This window comes from Aquarana catesbeiana, linkage group LG03 (assembly GCF_042186555.1).
Source record: "Aquarana catesbeiana isolate 2022-GZ linkage group LG03, ASM4218655v1, whole genome shotgun sequence".
Classification (NCBI taxonomy): Eukaryota; Metazoa; Chordata; class Amphibia; order Anura; family Ranidae; genus Aquarana; species Aquarana catesbeiana.
The window spans coordinates 299,164,398-299,181,593 of NC_133326.1; the positions used below are offsets into that span (position 1 = coordinate 299,164,398).

Genomic DNA, 17,196 nt, shown 5'->3' on the forward strand with positions numbered 1-17,196 from the left:
GCGTGAGGAGAAAAAAAACGATTACCGAGCTTTTGTTTACGTCATGTGATCATTGGCTGACAGCTGAACACATGGTAAGGGGCCGGGACCGGATCAGTGACTCGGTGAACACAGCGCGTGCCATGCGCGCCCTGCAGGGGGCGCGTGACGGCCTCCCGGAAATTCAGATCTGCGCTGTGGCCGTTTTACATGATCGTTTACAATCACTTTAAGCTCTGGGGCAGATCCAATTGCAAAATGAACAACCCATTTGCCTATTTACATTTAGTAAATCAATTCCCTTCTGTCTTCAACAAGAAATGAGTTTACCAAAAATGGTCATGCTTCCCTGAATACTTCTTCCCTTTCTATCTGATCAAAAATGAGGATATTTCCCCTTTCTTTTTTTGTTTAGGCAGGAAGTAGGATAAAACCTCCAAAATAGGAGCAATGACAGTAACAAATTACTTATTATCTTGCGAGCAAATAAAGGGATAAGGGTAATGGGAACCTTTTTCAAGCCGGCTCAAAAACAAACACTACGAATTAGTAGGGATAAGCGGAACAACCCCCCCCCCCCCCGGTTCGGGTTTGCACCAGAACTTGCAAACATGCAAAAAATTTGTGAGGAGAGAAAAATTACCACGCTAACACAAAAAAAGTAGCTGCAGTTCTAAAATTGTGGGATATGTACAGTCAATAAGACAATAGATAAATATGAACCGCGCTGCAAACGGGTGTACTATAATATAAATAGATCCCTGAAGGACCCACATATATGTCAGAAATGAACACTAAACACAACCGATGTGATATAGAAAAGAAATAAACAAAAAGGAAAAATTACAACAGTGAAATAAAGTCCAAATATAAAATCCCAATGATTTCCAATAAGGTGCAAAAAGCTAATAAATCCTTCAGATGACACCATGTGAAAGAATCCACCACCAGGTAAAATAAACGCTTACCAAAGGCAAGCTGTGAACCAGCTTTTAAATAAACCAGGTGCACAGTCAATGATACCGTCCTGATACGATTCACAATGTGGAGAAAGACTGACCAGGATGACCAGGCAGACCAGGGTGGCTCCATCCAATGGATCAATAAGCAAACAGCAGGGAGGACCCAAAAAAAGTAAAAAGACGGCTCTCCATAGCACAAATCAGTTGGTAATAAAAATGTATTCAAATAAAATATTGCACTTACGTAAACAGCAGAATTAAAAGCAAAGATAAAACAGCAGCCGGCCGGCCTGCGAACACCCATTCAAGATGAGATACTCAGTGATGACGTCAGCCTGTCAACCATCCGACGTACGTTTCGTCTTAGAAAGACATCGTCTAGGGAACAGGCGACGCACTGACTCATCGCTATAAATATACATAGAAACCACGCCTCGTTGTGAAACATGAGTGGCAACACCAGGTCTCCAAAACGGAAATAGGAAATGCTCAGAGAGCATTATATGGATTAATAAACTAAATAAAAAAGTAGAAATAAAAAAAAAAAAAATTAAATTAAATAATTGAGAGGGCACATATAGAGCAATACTGACATAAAACTAGTTTGGACAATGTATCAAAAAGACACACAATCCAAATAGGACGACCATAAAAAATTCCCAGATGGATAAGGGTCACATTACGCCATCTAGTGGAAAAATAGAACTATACATAAATATGAAAATAAATAAATGTATAAAAATCTAGATCCATATGTACCAATAGAGTAAACATAATAGAAATTAATCAAATTACGTGTAAATGAAAAAAAAAGAAACAAAAAAGAACTCAGATAAAATAACATATAATAAAAACTGAATTAAAGTAAAACCAGTTCCAATAGGATAGAGGTAAATAAAAATGGTTGCCTAAACAACCAACATTCAAAATAGATTTAATATGACATCAATGTCCAAAGAATGGCCAGTATTGGTAGTAAGTGATCACAAAGTATCATAGTTACATAGTTAGTCAGGTTGAAAAAAGACATAAGTCCATCCAGTCCAACCATAAAAAAACAAAAAAAACAAAAAAACAATATACCCAATACTATACCCACAGTTGATCCAGAGGAAGGCAAAAAACCCCAGCAGAGCATGCTCCAATTTGCTACAGCAGGGGAAAAAATTCCTTCCTGATCCCAGAGTGGCAATCGGATTATCCCTGGATCAACTTTACCTATAAATGTCAGTACCCAGTTATATTATGTACATTTAGGAAAGTATCCAGGCCTTTCTTAAAGCAATCTACTGAGCTGGCCAGAACCACCTCTGGAGGGAGTCTATTCCACATTTTCACAGCTCTTACTGTGAAGAAACCTTTCCGTATTTGGAGATGAAATCTCTTTTCCTCCAGTCGTAAAGAGTGCCCCCTTGTCCTCTGTGTTGACCGTAAAGTGAATAACTCAACACCAAGTTCACTATATGGACCCCTTATATATTTAAACATGTTAATCATATCCCCCCTTATTCTCCTCTTCTCAAGAGTGAACAAATTCAGTTCCTCTAATCTTTCCTCATAGCTGAGCTCCCCCATGCCTCTTATCAGTTTGGTTGCCCTTCTCTGCACTTTCTCCAGTTCCCCGATATCCTTTTTGAGAACTGGTGCCCAAAACTGAACGGCATATTCCAGATGAGGTCTTACTAATGATTTGAACAGGGGCAAAATGATGTCTCTCTCTCTGGAGTCCATACCTCTCTTAATACAAGAAAGAACTTTGCTCGCTTTGGAAACCGCAGCTTGGCATTGCATGCTATTATTGAGCTTATGATCTACCAAAACCCCCAGATCCTTCTCCACTACGGATTCCCCCAGTTGTACTCCCCCTAGAATGTATGATGCATGCATATTCTTAGCCCCCAAGTGCATAACTTTACATTTCTCAACATTAAACCTCATCTGCCACATAGTCGCCCAATTAGACAGTGCATTGAGGTCGGCTTGTAAATTGGAGACATCCTGTAAGGACGTTATTCCACTGCATAGCTTGGTGTCATCTGCAAAGACAGAAATGTTACTTTTGATCCCAGACCCAATATCATTTATAAAGATATTAAAGAGTAAGGGTCCCAGCACTGAACCTTGGGGTACACCACTGATAACCTTAGACCATTCAGAGTAAGAATCATTAACCACTACTCTCTGAATTCTGTCTTTTAGCCAGTTTTCCATCCATTTACAAACTGATATTTCCAACCCTGTAGACTTTAGCTTACACATGAGCCGTGTGTGCGGAACTGTATCGAACGCTTTTGCAAAATCCAAGTAAACCACGTCCACAGCCACCCCTCTGTCCAAGGTTTTACTTACCTCTTCATAAAAAGAAATCAGGTTTGTCTGACAACTTCTGTCTTTCATGAATCCATGCTGTCTGTTGCTTAAAATGTTTTTTTCCAGCAAGAACTCTTCTATGTGGTCCTTTATTAAACGCTCCAGTATCTTCCCGACTATAGAAGTTAAACTAACAGGTCTATAGTTACTTGGTAAAGACTTTGATCCCTTTTTAAATATAGGCACCACGTTCGCCCTGCGCCAATCCAGTGGTACCATTCCTGTCATTAATGAGTCCCTAAAAATTAGATACAATGGCTTTGAAATTACAGAGCTCAATTCTTTTAGGATCCGTGGGTGGATGCCATCAGGTCCAGGTGCTTTATCCACTTTTATTCTGTCTAAATATTTCTGGACCATATCCCTTTTGAGCCATTGTGGATCATTGGGGGCTGTGTCAATACCACCCCCATTATGGACATGAGCTTCCCCATGCTCTTTTGTATACACAGAGCTGAAGAAAGTATTTAATAAATTAGCCTTCTCCTTGTCCCCAGTCACCCACTCTAGATTATTTTGTAAAGGGCCTACATGCTCAGACATGACCTTTTTACTATTAATATATTTGAAGAATTTTTTGGGGTTTGTCCTACTATTTTTTGCGATCTGTCGTTCATTTTGAATTTTTGCACCCTTGATTTCCTTTTTACATATTCTGTTAAATTCTTTGTAGCATTTAAACAACTCTAGTGTTCCTTCATTTTTATATTTTTTAAAAGCTCTTTTCTTATTGTTTATAGCTTTTCTAACTTTGACCGTGAGCCACATAGGTTTTCTTTTTAGCCTTTTAAATTTATTGCCCATGGGAATATACTTTGCAGTGAGGTCCCAAACAGTCTTTTTGAAGAATTCCCATTTCTGTTCTGTGTTTATCGCTGCCAATATTCCCTCCCAGTCTAAGTCCTCGAGAGCAGCCCTCATCCTTGGAAAATTTGCTCTCTTGAAGTTAAGTGTTTTTATCTTTCCCTTATGTATTTCTTGTTTACAGCTAACATCAAATGAAATCATGTTATGGTCACTGCTACCCAGGTGTTCCTTTATCTGCACATTAGTAATAAGCTCTGCATGGTTTGAGATTACCAGGTCCAACAGAGCTTCATTCCTAGTTGGGGCCTCAATAAACTGGACCATAAAATTGTCCTGTACTAGGTTTATAAATTTTTGCCCTTTAACTGTCCCAGCAGTGCCATTACTCCAGTCAATTTCTGGGTAGTTAAAATCTCCCATTATTATCACTGTCCCAGCCCTTGCAGCCCTTTCCATCTGTGCAAGGAGCTGAGTCTCCACCTCCTCGTTAACATTGGGTGGTCTATAACAAACTCCAATGATTAACTTTGAACTACGCCCATCTATATGCAGTTCCACCCATAATGCTTCAGACTCATCACACTCTCCATCAATCAGGTCCTCTTTCACACTTGCTTTGAGATCACTTCTCACATAGAGACAGACCCCACCACCTTTCCTTTTTATCAGTGCTGGCCAAAAAAAAATGTTAGAATGTGGAGAGGGACACCTATACAAGGAAAAAATAATGAATAAAGGTATAGCCACAAAGGGTTCACATCAAGTTCACAGCTTGTGCAAAAAATGATTAAGAATTATCTATAAAGGCATTAAGATCTACCTCCACATTGAGCCCAAAAGGGGTATAGCATTTAATCTTATATATCCATGCCATTTCTAATCTTGAAATCCCACGTAATAGAGACCCACACCTCCAGTGGGGGGTGTACTTATCAATTCCTAAAAAGATCATCTTGGCAGGATTACGATTATGAGTTTAATGAGTTTTGTCAATATCTTGAAATCTGTATTCAGAAGAGCAATAAGTCTATACGATGCACAGGAGGATGGATCTTTTTGTGATTTGTGAATCAGAACTATATGAGCGTGAATCCGGCACCGCCCCTCCTTCAGACAGTGGGAATAGAGAGAAGCAAGAAGAAGAGCAAGAAGGTCTCCGTGAGCCTTATAAAATTCTATAGAGAGACCATCCAGTCCCGGTGACTTTCCCATAGGGAAAGAACCAATAATCAATAATTTGGAGAACCTCCTCTGATGTTATAGGACTTACTAAAGCCCTCTCTCCGTGTCCGACAACCAGGCAAGCATCACCAGATCCAACCAAGCCACCATATCATTAGGCAAAAGATCTGGGGTCAACTAGGATGTATACAATGTCTGGCAGTACTGTTGAAAGGCCTCTAAAATATTAGATTGCGAAGAAACCGTGTTCCCCCAATGAGGTATGTATTTCAGAGATCGAGGTAATAGTATGCTCATGTTGAGCCATCATTGCCAAAAAACGACCATTCCAGTCCCCCTGCTCAAAGGACATCTGTTTGCTTTTGTAATAAACCATTAAAATTATTCTCTGACGGATCAATTGTATATTAAGCTATTTGCTCTTCCACCGAAGATTGCAGGGTATCGGTCTTGACCCGCTGAGCCTTGTTGACAGCCTTAATAATAGATATATATTGTCCTTGAGTATATGCCTTAAAGGCATCCCATACATTTGCAGGTGAAGAAGATCCCTCCCCCCTCCAGTCCATTACCAGGCCCTTCGGGTCTGGTATGAAAATTAATGGGAGCCCTGCACCAAAATGTAAAAAAAAAGCACACAACCTGGCAGGCTGCAGGAAAAGGGGGGGCATGAGAGTGCCCTCCCTCCTAAACCATACCAGGCCACATGTCCTCAACATGGGGAGGGTGTTTTGGGGACAAGGGCCTCATCCCCACAACCCTTGCCTGGTGGTTGTGGGGGTCTGCGGGCGGGGGGTTTTCATCGGAATCCAAAGCCCCCTTTAACAAGGGGACCCCCAGATCCTGCCCCCCCATGTGAATGGGTATCGGGTACATTGTACCAACCACCAATCTAATAAGTCTCTAAAGAGGTCCTAAGAATATTATAATGTGAAGGGTGAATAAAAAGTGCTTCGCTCTTTCACCTTTAGGGGTCCTCCTCTCATTTTCCAATGGTTAATGTTCTGTGGTGGATAATGGCTCCTCTATAGTGGTATAAGGGTCCTCTCACACTTGCCCATTGTGGGTAGGAGGGAAGAAGGGGGATAGTGTAGTAACGTTTAGGCAAAAATGTATTGGTAAATAGTAGCAATATAAGTATTCACATTCTCATACTTCCGCGTCACTTCCGGCGTGCCTGTCAATCAATCCTGACGCGTATCATCACAGTCTTGTGACTTCATCAGGAGTTCACCTAAATGAAGTTAAGGGCATCAGCTATTAGCAGTAGAATGTATTTCAAATGTTAGGATAGGAATACAAAATTTACATTGTGTATTTAAAATGTATATTTCTGTTTGATGTGTTAGAATTAGTGGTGCACAAATGATTATGAAAGCCGGGCAAACTGCAAATGTTTAAATTCTTCAGAATATATGCATGATTGCCTAACTTCATAAATCCATGCATCTGTGCAAACCTATCGTGCAAGCAAATAGTCATCAGAATCAAAAAGTGATTATTAGTAATTGTTTTGATTCTGTTATTACTAATTTGGGTATTAGGAAATATTTTTTTGGGTGTAGATTGCAGAAGGCCGTTGCTATGAAATAAAAAACACAAATGTATATGTTCCTGACACCAAATTGTCTTGTATTTTTTTGTTTTGCCACTATTTCTCTCTAAATAGGTGAAGTCTCTAGGGGACCATGAATGGAATCGAACACAGCAAATGGGAGTGCTTAGCAGTCTTCCCTTTGAAAGTGATACAGAGATGTCTGATATAGATGATGATGATCGTGAAACGATTTTCAGTTCCATGGACCTTTTATCTCCAGGTGGACATTCTGATGCTCAGACATTGGCAATGATGCTTCAAGAGCAGTTAGATGCTATTAACAAAGAAATAAGGTATTTTTTTCTTGATATTATATACATTTTATCTGCAGTTTTTCTGTTATGTTTCTTAGCACTGTGTTTCAAAAAGTTTTAAGTTGGCACTACATATTTATTTGTTATGACCCCAATATGCTATATGGTCTGGAAAAGTCCAGTTGGTGGCTGTTGGGAAGGATTGTCTTATGGAGACACTTACAATAGAGTGCTTGGAACATTTAAGAACAGAACAAGAAATTATTGGGGGGACTTGCAGAAGGTATCCTGAGATATTGTGTTACATAACCCCAAGTAAAGGTTTTTAATTCAACACCAATTAATATGTAGTAGATCAATAAGCCCTCACAACATTATGACCATATACAATATTTGTTCCCTAAGGAAATAATACAGTGGTGCAGAATCTTTTCTATGTTTACAGGGGTGCTAGAAAACTAAGAAAGTACCTCTTCTCTTGCATGCTTCAAGTTTCCCCAGATCAGTCAGAATTCTGTGATAAAAAGGAAACAACCCTTTATCTGATTTGCTATAGCCATGCATCAGCTAAGCAGGGAAAGACATTTTGGGGTTGATTTACTAATACTAGAGATCGCAAAATCTGGTGCAACTCTGCATAAAAACCAATCAGCCTCCAGGTTTTTTGTCAAAGCTTAATTGAACACGCTGAAGTTAGAAAGAAGCTGATTGGCTACCATGCACAGCTGCACCAGATTTCGCACTCTCCAGTTTTGGTAAATCAATCCCCTTGACCGGTCCTGACAGCACTGCAGTGTAAATGAGATTTGAGTGGTCTGCTCACCTATGGCTGACCTTACCCTGTCCACTCTGCAGGGCCAAGTTTTAATCTGTGGAGTTTGTAGGCATACTCATTTTGTTTCATAAATTTTTATTGAAGTTCAAGAAGCATACAAATAACATATTTTTGACATTAATATGACCTCAAATAACAAGAAGTCAATTGGCTCGTATGAAGGAGGAACAAGAAAACGCGTATACAGAAGAGCATTATTATTCATGTCAGAACAGTGCTATTGGTTGATCTACATTGCAAGGTTACCATAGAAAGGAATTTATACATTGATGTCTGTAAAGAGTCTTTGCTTGTGTCAATTGATGAGATAATGAGATAATGCTAGCTATAGAAGTGTCTTAGCTTGATTATGTTTTATAAAGACTAGCACGAGATGTAACAGATTAAAAGGAATAGTCATAGCTGACAGGGGAATGGGGAGGGGGAGAAATGGGGGGGAGAAAAGAAGGGGATACCCGGAACTCCTCTCTCTCTCTCCGCGCAAGTGATATCAGGCAAAAATAGTGGTTTATTGGATTAAATTATTGTTTTGAGGTGAAATGGATGGTCCCTATATACATTGATATCACATTAGGACCATAAAGATGGTAACTGGGCTGAGAGTTAGTTGGTTTCTATTTCTATCAAACGTTAATGCTATGAAGAGGTCAACAGTCGTTCTCTGAATATGCAGGTGTTGTCTTAGTGTTGCCAACAGTACCATGTTGATGTAAATTTGGATAACTTTACTTGTGAGATACTGATGAGTTCTTCAATCTTTTCTATGTTATTGAGTCTGCAGTACCATTCCTTTTTCGTTGGGATGGTAGAAGAACGCCAATGGCAAGGTATGCAGTGTCTGGCCGCGTTTATCATAAACATAGTTAGTGATTTGAAGTAACGCTTTTTTGGAATATTAGTATGATGAAGCAGGTATTATGCAGGTGAGAAATCAAATCTCTCTGTAGTGACTGAAAGAATAGTGTCATGTACCAATTTCCAAAAAAGTTGGTCCTTGGGACACGACCACCAGATGTGTATCATTGATCCATCCTCAGCTTCTCTTCGCCAACATCTATTGGGGATCGAGTTAGAGAATTTAAGTAGAGCAGGGGTTCTGTACCATCTCGTAAGATTTTTATATCCGCATTCTTGTGTGGCGACATTAAGGGAGCCTTTGTGTGTGTAGGAGCAAATAGTCTCCCATTCAGGAATGGAGAAATTTGTGTTTAAGTCATGTTCCCATGCTATACAAGAGGTACTATAAAAGGGGCTTGCTCATTTTGGTGCCCTAAGTAATACGTCTCAAGCTGGGATCATCTATTTTACTTAAGGCATTTCCTTGTTGTCCTGGACCTTACCTGGTTTGTAATGATGTTCTAATATTTAAATGACTATATTGGATAACTATTCCTAGTGATGGGTAGGCAAGGCATGGATTCACTTTAAAACAGGGCAAGCATATAAGAAAAACTATTCTGGTCTACAGGATTAGCTGTTCTACATGTCAGCAGCCTTCCAGCTACAAAAAAAGACAAAGCCAGCTCTTATAGATCTTTACAGTTCTGCCTTAGATTTTTTTTATGCCAGCTTGATTATTTTCTTAAAGTATTCAGTGTAAATACTGAAAATAAGAATAATAAAGCATTGGTCGGGATATACAGTTTTTTGGTATCGCATAGCATTTAAACAGCAGAACAGAGTTGAAGCCAGGTCAGTGGATTGCCTTTACAATAGATAAAATGTCAACTGCTTGCACCAGCAGCACCTGGAACAAACCTGGGAACTGACATGCTGGTGACATTTAAAGTTGGCTTTTTTACTTTGAGAGGACTAAGTTACAGTGACTGTGTTTCTGAGCTATTTTTATTTTTGGCACTCCTGCTTCTTTGCCTGTGGCAACTGTACAAAAACATCCTGCCTCTGTCCAATTTCTAGCTAAATGCACATAGAAAGCAAGTAGCTATGTGAGTTAGGTGATTGCCTGTATATCCAGTTCCTGTTTTTTCAAACATCAAGAACTTTGTCCAAATTCCATTTATATCTAGGTTCAAAACCTGCAGCACTATCATGCACAATCAGAATATGCAACCAGCATAATTAAATTGAAACGGCAAATCATTTTAGTTTTCATAGGTTTACCATGGTTACTGATTGTATTTAACCAAAAGTACAAAGTATCATCCCTAGAACATGTCTACGTTAAACATCTGTGGTGACATCACATGGATATGAGGAAAGCCAGGGTTATGAGAGACACTGAAGCACAAAGTATTATAGCTCTAAAAGATTATAAAATGTAGCCAGGATACAGCCAACCTTTAAAACTTCATAGCTCATGAGATGCCCCCAAGGTTCAGGAAGGGGATAATTGCCCAGTTTACAGAGTGTGCTTAGGTATATGACCTCTCCACTTGCCTGCAGTCTGCCAGATCTTACAACAATTATTATACAGTATATATCTATGGACACAGTCAAAAGAAGCATGCTTGTAATCCAAAGCACTTGTATATGAATGCGAATCTCCCCATAAGAAATAATGGAAACTCAAATGATTCGTTCCACAACCATTTTATTCATAAGTCCTTCAGTTTATAGTCCATAAAAAAAGATTATTGCAATGTGATAGGTTGTGTAACCATAAAATGTCCATCCACAAATGGAAGCCTCCACAAGGGGATTAGAAGCAAAATCCAGCAGGAGCTACAGAGTATAAAAGAGAAGAGAGGCGCCTTTAAGTGTGGCAATATGGTTACATTTAACAACATTTGGCAACTCACATGGTTGATGATTAAAAGAGGCACATCTAAGTATGCAGGGATCTGGGGTAAAGCGGTCCACATAGACCAGCTCTCACCGCTGTCAGTCTGCACTCATGACCGGGAAGACTACCCTGCAGTAGAGCGATCTAAAAACGAGGCTTGGAGTGCTCGTGGAGCGGAGCGTGAAAGGGTTGACGTAGATGACAGTGCGGAGGACGGTCTATGTGGACAGCTTTACCCTGGATGCCTGCATACTTAGATGTGCCTGTTTTAATCATCAATCATGTGAGTTTCTAAATGTTGTACCTTCATTAAATGTAACCATATTGCTACGCTTAGAGGCGCCTCTCTTCTCTTTTATACTCAGTTGTGACATGACGCTACTCTTATATCAAGACATCACTTGTATACCAAGTCACAATTTTGTAAAAAATTTTGCTTGTCTTGCAAAACGCTCTCAAACCAAGGTTTTACTGTAGTGGCATTTGCCTATAACCTTAAAAAGGACGAAAGTGAGGAAATATTATATTTAATTGATCCTTTGCAATATGAGTTCCGCCTTGCATTCAAATAGTTTTATTTTCTACCTGAGACTGGCAAGTGGCACTGAAAGTGAAAATAAAAAATGATATACTTGATCTCTCACCAGCATTAAAGGAATTCTATGGTCACATGATACACATTCTTTTTTTAACATGAGCATTGTAATAACATTAAAAACAATAGTTATTTTTCTAAAAATCTTTTGTGTGTTCTGCATGTCTCCTGCTGGAGCTAAGGAGTCCATGGTACCTTGCTGCCTGCAAGCAGTGATTCTTGTACTGACTCCGCCTCCCAAAACTCCTCCTCTCAGCGCCTCTGTAGTCCAGAAGGCAGGCTCTATAAACTGTGTGACACAGCAGTGCTTATTCATGCAGCATTAGAATATGTTACAGAAATCAAGGAAGTAAATGTGTGGGGATCTTCATAAAGTAAGTTTACAATCTTCAGGATTGCTCAGATAAATAAGAGTAGGCTAGAAATGATTGAAATACAATGTGGAAATGAATATATCATTTTAAATTTTGATCTTGGATATGCTTTAATGGATCAGTCTTTGTTTTTCTGAGTTCCCTCTCTAACTTCGTTTTTTTTTTTTTTTTGTATCCTTTTATTATTTTTCAACTTCCTTTAACAAACCAAACTGTGTAAAAAAAAGGTGGAGGGTTGAGACAAACCAATTACCAATGACAGGTGCCTACAATTGTCAGATTTTATTCATCTGTTAAAACCTTTATCCCAAAAGGAAAAAAAAATATCTGTAACTTTAAGTTAGCTGGAGTTAAAGTGTTACTAAACCCACAACAGTAAAATCAGTGTGTATATGCAGTAAAGCATGCTTGTTATACTCACTGTGAAACGTAAGGGGTTAATCCTCCGCATTGTGTAAAAAGGCTGTTTGATCCTGACTTCTCTGATCTCACCCCTTTTTCCACTGTCCCCAATCCATTTCCTGATCAGACAGAGCCTTGGAGTCACTCTGCACTTGCTCAGTTTGGTGTGTATTGCTAGAGAGTTTTTTGTTTTCTTGGGATGGTGCATGTGATGATCAGCACAGGGCCAATCAGCACTGTCCAGACAGAGGGCCAGGGGTCCTGCAGCCTCATAGCACAGTCAGAGTAGAATGAAAACTCCTCTTATAAGCTTTAACAAGACACTGAAAGAAGTCAAAAGACTGCTATATACTGCTGATGAGAAAAGGTATTTAGCAGTTTATATTTACTAAAATAATTGCAGTTCCATGTTCTATCTCCTGTGGGAGCTATAATTAATGCAGGGTCCTGGATTTTGCAACACTTTAACCGGTTCCCGACCGGCTCCTGTAGATATACGTTGGCAGAATGGCACGGCTGCGCAAAGTAACGTACCCGTACGTTACTTTGAATTTGCTGCCGTGTGCGCACGCGCGCCTGCCGAGATCTCCGTGAGTTGGGTCGCGGGTCCCGCGGACTCGAACGCCGCGGGGATACCCGCGATTGCCTCACGGAGAGGACGAATGGGGAGATGCCATTGTAAACAGCATCTCCCCGTTCTGCCTAGTGACAGTGTCACTGGATCTCTGCTCCCTGTCATCGGAGCAGAGATCAGTGACGTCACACACCAGCCCATCCCCCCTACAGTTATAATCACTCCCCTAGGACACATTTAACCCCTCCCCGCCCCCTAGTGGTTAACCCCTTGACTGCCAGTGTCATTTACACGGGAATCAATGCATTTTTATAGCACTGATTGCTGTATAAATGACAATGGTCCCAAAAATATGTCAAAAATGTCCGATGTGTCCGCCATAATGTCGCAGTCCCGATAAAAATCGCTGATCGCCGTCATTACTAGTAAAAAAAAAAAATTATTAATAAAAATGCCATAAAACTATCCCCTATTTTGTAAACGCTATAACTTTTGCACAAATCAATCAATAAACGCTTATTGCAATTTTTTTTTTTTTTTACCAAAAATATGTGGAAGAATACGTATCGGCCTAAACTGAGAAAAAAAATGTTTTTTTTATATATTTTTTGGGGATATTTATTATAGCAAAAAGTAAAAAATAATGCGATTTTTTCAAAATTGTCGCTATTATTTTGTTTATAGCACAAAAAATAAAAATTGCAGAGGTGATCAAATACCACCAATAGAAAACTCTATTTGTGGGGAAAAAAATACATCAATTTTGTTTCCGAGCCACGTTGCACGACCGCGCAATTGTCAGTTAAAGCGACGCAGTGCCGAATCGCAAAAAGTGCTCTGGTCAGGAAGGGGGTAAATCCTTCTGGGGCTGAAGTGGTTAAGCTTTAAGTTGTTAGGTACTTATGTGATACAAAAGGGAAAAAAAAGAAACAAACATGTCATACTTACCTGCTCTATGCAGTGGTTTTGCACAGAGAAGCCCGATTTTCCTCCACCCGGGTCCCCCATTGGCGCTCATGGCTTCTCCCCCCTGCCAAGTAACCCCATAGCAAGCTGCTTGCTAGGGGGACACGCATGCATGCTCGCTCCCAAGCCAGCTCTGTGTGTCCATTGGCGCACACAGGGTGGCTTGGCCCCGTCCCCTGCTCCCTCCCACTGACTGTGATTGGTGCTTTGTCTCAGCCAATGAGGAGGGAGAGATGCGGGAGAGCAGCTGCTATTGTGCACATAGCTGGATTGAGATCAGACTCAGGTAAGTGTTGGGGGGGCTCGGGGGGAGGCTGCACACAGCAGGTTTTATATCTTCATGCACAGAATGCATGAAGGTAGAAAACCATCAGCAATTAAAACCACTTTAAATCCATCTAAATGTGCAGTCCATCTAACATTATCCTCTACAGATAGTGCTGCTGTCATAGGGTGGCTCTGTTGCTCCTCCATCAATGGAGGAGCCACTCTAATACAGGAAGTGTCTTACTGGCTAGATCACCCGGTGAAAATAAAGGGGAAACAAGCCTAAAAAAAAAGAAGAAAACTAATGTAGCCACCACAGTTAAGGATTGGTGAGCTGCAACATATTACATTTTTGTTTGGGGTGTAAAACTACTTTGAGTGCAGCATTCTTTTCAGTATTTTTACTTGATAATGAGCATGGTTAAGCCAATGTGTTGGTATACTGATGAGGTTGAGTTGAAAGTGTTTTAACAAAAATATTTTAGCTGGTGATTTTAATAGCCCATTGTGTGTACTGTAAAGCTTAGAAAATTCAGAAGATGGCAGCAAATTTCAGTGTCTAGTAGGATAGGTGAGAAAGGAGTCGGCGGGTGCAGATGCAAAACTGTTGAGATATCAGCAGGTAGAATTTAGGTGGAATTTAGTAGGTAGATTTAGTGGCCCAATATTTCAGATGGCCCATTTCCAAAATACTGCGTTTGTATCCTGCTGTTAGATTAAACCATTTTTTAATTGTTAGCCGAATAGGAAACACAAGCTACTGCTTGGATGTTAAATCTTTGGATAATTAGCGCTCATGCATTTAGTCTTTTTTGCTCAAAACAGGCTCTTCAGCTAGTCTGGGTGACAGAAAGTAGTCAATAAAAAAAATGCATGCAGATGTGTAATGCAGGGTTAAATTGGTTTACAGTTTCTGAATGCTGTAGACAGAAGTGATTCTTGCTCCTCAGGGATAGTAAGTAGCTAAGTAGGCATGAAATCTTGGCACATATCTTTCAGCTGAGTTACACAAACTATGTTATGATCCTGCTTTCTAAGTGGGGTGATCTGTCGAAAAGCCTCTGATGCAATTGATGTAAAAAAAAGACCTTTAATTATGTACAGATCTTTTGTAGACAAAGGTTGAAGATGGAATGGATAAATTAGTTCTCAGCACTGACAGACCAAGATCTGAGTTTATTCTCTTTTTTGTGGATATGGCACTTGCATTGAAAATAAATGTTCTTATGTTTTTTAACCAGGCTCATTCAGGAAGAAAAAGAGTCTACGGAACTAAGAGCAGAAGAGATAGAGAACAGAGTTGCCAGCGTTAGCTTAGAGGGACTTAACTTGGCCAGAATGCACCCAGGTACCTCTATAACTGGCTCAGTGACTGCTTCGTCGTTAGCAAGTTCATCACCTCCAAGCGGACATTCCACACCTAAGCTCACACCACGTAGCCCTGCAAGGGAAATGGATCGCATGGGAGTCATGACACTAGTAAGTTGTGAATTTGGCATTATTTTACAGCTTTTGATTCATGACTACAGGTTTAACACTTCCATCTTTTTTGTACATTGATATCAATTAGATTGCTTCATAACAAACATACTCTGTTTTAGTGTTTTCTTTTTTGTTTGTTGTATTTTACTACCACTTACTACTACCACTATTAACACTAATGCTGTTTGTTTTTTTATTTTTTGCAAATTTAGCCTAGTGACTTGAGGAAGCATCGACGAAAGGTAATGTCATTTTTATATTTAGTAAACCTAAACCATGCTTAGAATAATGACCATGTGTCTATCTTTTAGAGCTGGATTAATTCTGAAACCAAACCAGGCAAATATTCAGTCCACTGGCTTGGATGTTTATGGTCATTCCACAGTACTGTCTGTCAATGGACCTGCACATTGGAGTGATTTCTGTATTTGTCTTGATCATTTAAAGATATTTTAGCATTTAAATTGTTGTGTAACTATCAACACAATCATGCATAATGATTTTAATGTATCACTGGACGTAATTTGTTATATTTAGCTAACAACAAAATATTCAATTTGGATTTTAAATTTTCACATGATAGTATCAGAATTGACAGTGGTAATAAAGTGTATGTGTGCTTTGAAAATAGTTCACTATGATTTAGCATAAAATGCCTGGAGTTCTTTAAGTAAGAGTCTTGGTTTTTTGATAAGGGAACAACTTGGAAGAAGATTAGGACAGGCTAATAAGCCACAAAGGTGGTTTGGAGGTTATGATTGAGGATTACTAGCAATAAATGAATACTGTAAAGCCAGCCTTATGATTTGATCACCAATTCCTTGGGGTTGCAAATCAAAAATTGAAGGCATTTTGTGTTGACATCACCGAATTATTGTTGTAAACTTTACTGCAGAAATGTTTCTTCTCCCAAACACTAGCAACGTCAGCCTAACTCAAATTTCACCTGATTAAAAACTTTTAAATATAATCTTTCAAAAAGCAAATTACATGAGGATAGATTATGAAGGAAGTAGTCTTCAAAACAACTTAAAAACATCTTATGTCTGCCTTGTGCAGGCACTTTCTATTATAGGGTGCCAACTGTTTCACAGTAGTGCTCCTGTGTTATCACCCCACCATTTACTACAATTCTGTTGGAGGGTGGCCACGCTGACGCACATTGTTCAGGATTGATCCACTGCTGTCAATTTCCGGAAGCTGGTCTGGAGCAATGTTGCATACAAAATAGAATATTAACTACATGTTTTCTAAATAATTACAAATAAATACCAGAAACCATGTGAGAAGTTAAAGTCTTTTTTGGGCTTTTTGTTTTTTTCATGTGACTGTTGTTTCGTAGACTTATGCCCTGTACACACGGGCGGACTTTTCGACCAAACTCGTCTGCCGGAACGAATCCGTTGGACAATCCAACCGTGTGTGGGCTTCATTGGACTTCCGATGGACCTTTTGGGTCGAAAATCAGACGGACTTTAGATTTGAAACATGTTTCAAATCCTTCCGACGGATTCGAGTCCGGTTGAAAATTCTGTTTGTCTGTATGCTAGTCTGACGGACGAAAACCGACGCTAGGGCAGCTATTGGCTACTGGCTATCTACTTCCTTATTTTAGTCTGTTCATACGTCATCACGTACGAATCCATCGGACTTTGGTGTGATCGCGTGTGGCCAAGTCCGTTCATTCGAAAGTCTGTCGGAAGTCTGTCAAAAGTGAGTTGAAAGTCCGTCGGAAAGACCATCGGACCTTTGATGCCAAAAAGTTTGCCCGTGAGTACATGGCATAATAGTAATCTAGTCCAAAAAT

General features: G+C 39.7%; 1 protein-coding gene across 18 annotated transcripts in view; it reads left to right on the plus strand.

The window, feature by feature from the left end:
• The window catches only part of PPFIA2 (PTPRF interacting protein alpha 2), a 544,100-nt gene that overhangs the window by 429,677 nt on the left and 97,227 nt on the right, over positions 1-17,196 (plus strand). For all 18 annotated transcript variants that reach the window (XM_073620222.1, XM_073620225.1, XM_073620227.1 and 15 more), the window contains 3 exons: positions 6,970-7,190; positions 15,149-15,386; positions 15,602-15,631. In XM_073620222.1, the coding sequence (XP_073476323.1) occupies positions 6,970-7,190; positions 15,149-15,386; positions 15,602-15,631 (489 nt within the window). The remainder of the gene's footprint in view (positions 1-6,969; positions 7,191-15,148; positions 15,387-15,601; positions 15,632-17,196) is intronic.